Genomic DNA, 6,000 nt, shown 5'->3' with positions numbered 1-6,000 from the left:
GCAGGAAACAAAATGGGAAAGAACTTTATTTGCCCTCCATCACACTAACCAGAGACAGAGGAGATCTCCTGAGATAAGGCACTGTTCCACTGTTCCTCTCTGAGTCTTCTGTGTGCACACCCTCGTGAGCAAGGAAACCACGACATTACCAGACGATAATTTTTTTTCTCTTTCCTTCCTAACCATTCCCAAGTTATGATAAGCACATTTCTTTGCCAAGGGTCTGACCTGAGGTATTTCATTATCTCTTCTGCAACCAAAAAACCCAAACTGAATGCCTAGATGCATTCATTTCTAAATCCTAAAAAAAATCAAAGATACAACATCTGAACTATTCACTGATCTCTGTAGCCTCTCAAGTCAGAATTGGTTCCAAAAAGTATTGAGACAGATATTTAGTCAATTTTTAAATAAATGGACCACAAAAAAAAAACCAAAAAAACCAACCAAATAAAAAAAAAACCAAAACAGAATAAGCAGCACGGTGTCTGCCTTAGCTGAGTTTCTAGAAACTGCAATAAAATTTTAATAAAGAACAGAGTTAACTGACATATGGATGAGTATAACATACCAGAGAGAAGTAGTCAACAAACCTCCAAGAATGGTACCAGGCATGTGGCTCACGGAAATGCCACTTAAGCTGTCTACACAATTTTCGAAGTCCTTCAACAGCGTATCTCAAAGGAAGCTAAAACTAAACAGACTAAATACTTTTGAACAAATAAATAACTGGTTAATGAAGTAACACAATGTGGAATAAAGACAGGATGGCACCAATTGATTAGTTCATGGATGAAGCTAAGGTAGAAACCCTCAGGGATCTATACTGCTGAGTTTGCCCATAAGCAACTTGGAAAACTAGAACAACAACATTAAGGTGGTAGAGTCTACTGACAGTACCAAACTACATTCGAAGTAAAAATCATGATTTCAGTGAAAAACTGCAGAAAGACTTAAATTTTTACTGTCCAACTATGTCAATGTAAAATGATGCCTAAATGTCAGGACTTTGACCAGACAAGTAACACCTGAAGAATGAGTCTCTAGTTTTATAGTGGGTTGTTCCAAGGAAGCATCTGCTTTATGCTTGGAGCATCAAAAGGCTAATCCAATATCAAGATCAAGGGAAAAAGAAAACAAGTCCAAAGATAATTATTCCACATGATAAATCCAGTGTGCCCACATCTTCATACATACTATGCTTCTGTGCTTCTGTTTTATAAAACAAAGATAAAATAGAATGGTTAAAAAAGTTAAGAGAAGAGCACGACGAGTAAGAGGTATAGGAAGAAAAACATGAGGAAGACACAAGTAAATTTACGAAAAAAAATTACAAAGGGAATTAATTAAGTTCATGCAATGAAAATGGAAGTGAGAAAAATTGTTCTTTGGATAACATACTTTGGGAGTTATATGGACATTTCTGATGATCTAAGGCTTAGACTACTTCAGAAACTCCCCCACCAAGCAAACTCTTGATTGGTAGTATACACACAAGTACAAGTACTGAGGCAGAACTGCCACCAAAAAAACCCAACAACCACGCCCCCCTCCCCCCCAAAAAAAACCCCTAAAGCTGGTACCAAACAATGAAAAGTCATTTTACAACCAACAAAATGTAATCAAGACCAATTTTATATTATTTTAAATGAAATACATCAACTTGCATATTATGCCAAATGATTTTTCTTGAATCTCAGTCTTTCAAAAAGTCTTTTCTCTCGAGAATCAAGTTTTAAAGAAATGAATGCCACTTAATGCTATTGTTTTTTTAAACCTCCCCCAGTCTTATTCCAAAGAATTGATCTTGATCTTATTCTACAGAGAAAAGGTGTTTACAGAAATGTGGTAGTGAGACTTTGTATTTAGTGGTTTCTTCCCCTGCCCTTTCCTCTCACAGTTCTGAGAATATGTGAGAGATTCCAAATTACAGAAATTGCTAAACCATCTTGTTTCAATGTAAGCCCTTAACAAAGATCTAAAACCTTAGTAAAGAAATCCAATCCATGCCACCATTCATTACTTTACAAACTTAAACTCAGTGAAGTTATTTGATCTGAAGTTTATTATCCAAGCCTTACTGCTCTTTTAGAGACGATTTCCAGTACTAGCAATTTCAAAGAGACCTACTTATTGATCCACTGGTCACAGAAGCAGGAGATTAAAAAATAATAAAAATCACTATTACAGTAGTGAATTATATCCTCAAAGCAATGCAGATGAAAAATATTACCTCATCATGTGTATATCTGTAATCTGCCTTCTTTGACTTCAGGTCCCATAATACCACCGTTCCAGATTCAAAGCCAATCAGAAGCTGCATTAATAAGAAGATGCATTAATTCTTTATAAGGAAAAGCAAAATGGTATCATTTGCAACGCCTGAAGTTCTTGTCCCAAAAGATATGCAGCATAATACTATATGTAGTAACTGCAAGTAGTTACAAAAAACAAAAATTAAAGAGGTGAAGGCCTCAGTGTTAGAAAAGTTTACTTCGTACTTATTCTCCTTACGTTCCAGAAAATATAATGGACATTCATGCAAAATCAGAAAAAAATGAAAGCATCCTTCTGAAGATTCCTTGGAAATTGTTTTGAGTTCCAGAAAGACCAACATTAAACCTTGCTATGTATATTCCATCCTGAGTGAAAATGAGGGATGTTGAAAAAGAAAACTTTATTGGGCATTATCCTCACTGGAATTAATTCTTCTTAAATTTGCTGGAAGAACAGAATATCCCACCTGAAGTTCTCAGTAAGAGCTCATCGTCTATAAAGAAATTATGTACTATGAGCTTTCTCCAGATGTTAATCACAATTGAGATAACTGGCTGAAGGAACACCAGAAACATTATTTGTTCATAGGAGGAAAGCTAGATAAATTAAACTAGGTAATTTCCCAAATAATCTTTTTGCAAGAAGCAAGATGAAACCTTTTCTGCAGGGAATGAAGACTCAAATTGCTCTTAGTACTTGGTCTAACACACTGTTGAGTATCCAAGTGTTTTGCTCTCCTATCTTAAGTGCTACTTCTTGTAATGGAAAAAAACCAAACCCCAAGGCCAACATAAGGCAGTAGTAACAATCTATTGCCACACCTAGAGCTTTTGCCTGGACAGTCTTTCCAGCATGTCCAGTTGTTTCCAGTACAAAAACAACAGATCTCCTACAAGCTTACAAAGAAAATATTTAATCTCTTTCAGTGCTATACAGCACTAAAATACCATAAATATTAGATATGTTTGATCTAGTAAAAGTGAATATTCAATTTTTCCCATTAACATTATGTATACTATTATTTTAAATTATCTTGCCTATCATATGCCATATATTATAATTTTTCTATGTTTACTTAAAACCTTAGAAAAACCACTATGATTAGAAAGCTAAAAGCATGAACAAATTTTAAAAGTGAGTACACAGGGAGTTTTTGCAACTGGTTTTTTCCAGCAATGTTTTTCTTATGAGAAATAAGAAAATGTAAGGTCGGATTTCAAAACAATGATTAATAGCCTGATCAATAAAACCAGTAATTTTTAAACTTTATTGACAATAATTAGATGTGGGGTGGAATACATCGAAATAAATTGATCATTTGTGTTTTATGAAAATCAACAACTTCATATTCTAGAGTCCATAAGCCTGCAATGTGATTCAAACCTAATTCTACAGAGAAACACACTAGCTATGCACTTACTGCAGTGAGCTTCACACTAATGAAAAAACCTCTACTCATTAAATTTTCTGCTGGACTGAAACCTCAGGTGTTCAGGATACAAGCTGATAACTAGCTAAAACTTTCAAACCACTGCTAAGACAACAGGATCATTCCCTCTACAATTTAATCTACTACTGACATGAAAAGCAAAAAGTAGACAAAAAATATTTCTCTTGCATATGCAGAACACTAGTAAGCAAAGTAAGCAAAATGGTATGTCACAGGACAAAGACTCTTGTCTTGCAAGGGCTTCAAGAACATGTACTGTAAAACCTTCTGTCAAGATGAACAGATGTATTATGATTGTTAATACTATCTCATAAGAATGAAAAGGCAAGTCTAATACATAGATCTTTCTCACATATTTTGGTTCACTTTTCTGAAATATCTTGTTGTTATGTAGGCCAGTTTCATTAGCACACAGCACCTAGTGATTATAATAAATTGCCTAAAATGTGAATATGAGTTAGATGTCAAATTCCACAAAACCCCTGTCTCAGATTAGTTAATCTAAAGACAAAGTACATGGTATTCTATAAAAATATGCTGTTTCACAACTTTAAAATGTTTATTTGTATAACATCCAAGAGCATGAAAAAGAGCATGATAATTAATTTCCATCACACTTTCAGCACTCTAGTTATGACAGGCGTTTTTTTTGTAACATCTTAATTTTTATCACTGTAAGTAAAATTCTTTGCTTTTATTTCCAGAAGTTTTGCAGCTAAGGATTTTCATCTGTGTTTTCAAATGTTTCCGATTACAAGATGAATTATTCCAGTAATGTGCCCTACAGTCATGTCTGTACCTTGCCTTGTATTACTTTCAGGGCCTAAAACCTTTGTTGCCCTCATATACTTAATCCTTCCTTAAATAGGAGTGGTATCTATACTTTTAAAAAGCCTTGCTTTGAAAATAACGTATTGAAGAGTCTTTAAACATATCCTACCTTTCCTTCATCCATTGGATTGTCACTAATGTGGACAACAGGTCCTGGGTGAGATTTGGATGACCTAAAACAGAAATACTTCAATTAAAAAAAAAATGTTTCCCTGCCCTGAACGGCATCACAAAATGATTGGAAGTAATACAGATTCTGCAGATACAGACTCCATGCAAGCAAGTTGTGACATTTCAAAATGGAGTTACTTTTATCTTCAAGCCCATAAATGCTGTGTCTATGTAGACACTTAGTTTCTGTCTTAAGGAACGACTTATTTACTGCCTATCAACAAAAAAATTACCATTAGCTTTAAAAATTTTATCTTAACACCTGTTGTTACAAAATTGACACTGTTGGATAAAATGTTGACTTTTACACTGGAAAACAGGCTTTGCCATTATTAATAAACTGCTCAAGACAGCCATTGTTACAATAACACAGAATTAACATTTTATGTTGACTTCTTGATATTGAAGAAGATGGAAGAATCTTCTGTTAAAGAGCTGTGTTTGCTGCAGCACCCTTTGGCAAGTGATGGACTCCGTGTATTTTTGAAAGTAGATGTACTGGGAACAAAACACCAGCACAGGAAGAGAAGCACACAACTACATCTTTTCCCCTACAAACCATTATATTTGTACATCCAATTTTAACATTAAAAAAAGGAGAAGAAATTACAATAGCTATAAAATGTATTTTGCTCTTGGAATAGACTTACTTAAATTTGCATTTCAGAAAGTCATTTTCAATTTAGAATACATCAGCCCTCTTAAAAAATACCTATCTTTACACTTTGGTCTTTAATCCCAAACTGTAGAAGTGACATGTCTGTCCAAGTACCAGCCACACCATATTTTAATGTATATTATTTTTTCTTCTATTTTTTCCCCACACACAGTGACTTTTACATCTATTTCTATATTGTCTATTTTGTCTATTTCCATGTCTATCCCAAGAACTATGACAAAATACTGCTAATAGGCAGAAACATATTAACATCAGCACTTCACATTCATGAAAATAAAAAGTATTTACATCACCATGTACTTTGACAGTGTATGCAGTGCAGTAAGATAAATATGGAGGCCACTCTAGACAACGATATTCCTGCAACTGATGTTAACAACATCTGGGACACTCCTGTTCCCTCCCCTCCCAAGACAACACTTGGTTAAACTCACAGTTCAATGGCTTTATTCCACATGATGACATAGCCTGAGAGAGTAAATGATTCCACATTGACAATGTGAATGTTTCCTCTTTCGGTGCCCACATATAGCCATTTGCTTTGGAAAGGCAGATGACAAAATGTTATCCTGAAAGAGAAAGCCACCAAAAA

General features: G+C 34.5%; 1 protein-coding gene across 1 annotated transcript in view; it reads right to left on the bottom strand.

Moving 5' to 3' along the window:
- STXBP5 (syntaxin binding protein 5) overlaps positions 1–6,000 on the bottom strand; it is a 107,143-nt gene that overhangs the window by 60,563 nt on the left and 40,580 nt on the right. The window contains exons 6-8 of the mRNA XM_017736359.1: positions 5,843–5,977; positions 4,668–4,731; positions 2,234–2,317 (exon numbers count right to left, since the gene is read on the bottom strand). Of these exons, the coding sequence (XP_017591848.1) occupies positions 2,234–2,317; positions 4,668–4,731; positions 5,843–5,977 (283 nt within the window). The remainder of the gene's footprint in view (positions 1–2,233; positions 2,318–4,667; positions 4,732–5,842; positions 5,978–6,000) is intronic.

Source organism: Corvus brachyrhynchos, unplaced genomic scaffold, assembly GCF_000691975.1.
Source record: "Corvus brachyrhynchos isolate BGI_N302 unplaced genomic scaffold, ASM69197v1 scaffold595, whole genome shotgun sequence".
Lineage (NCBI taxonomy): Eukaryota > Metazoa > Chordata > Aves > Passeriformes > Corvidae > Corvus > Corvus brachyrhynchos.
This window is presented reverse-complemented; position numbering and strand designations above follow the sequence as displayed.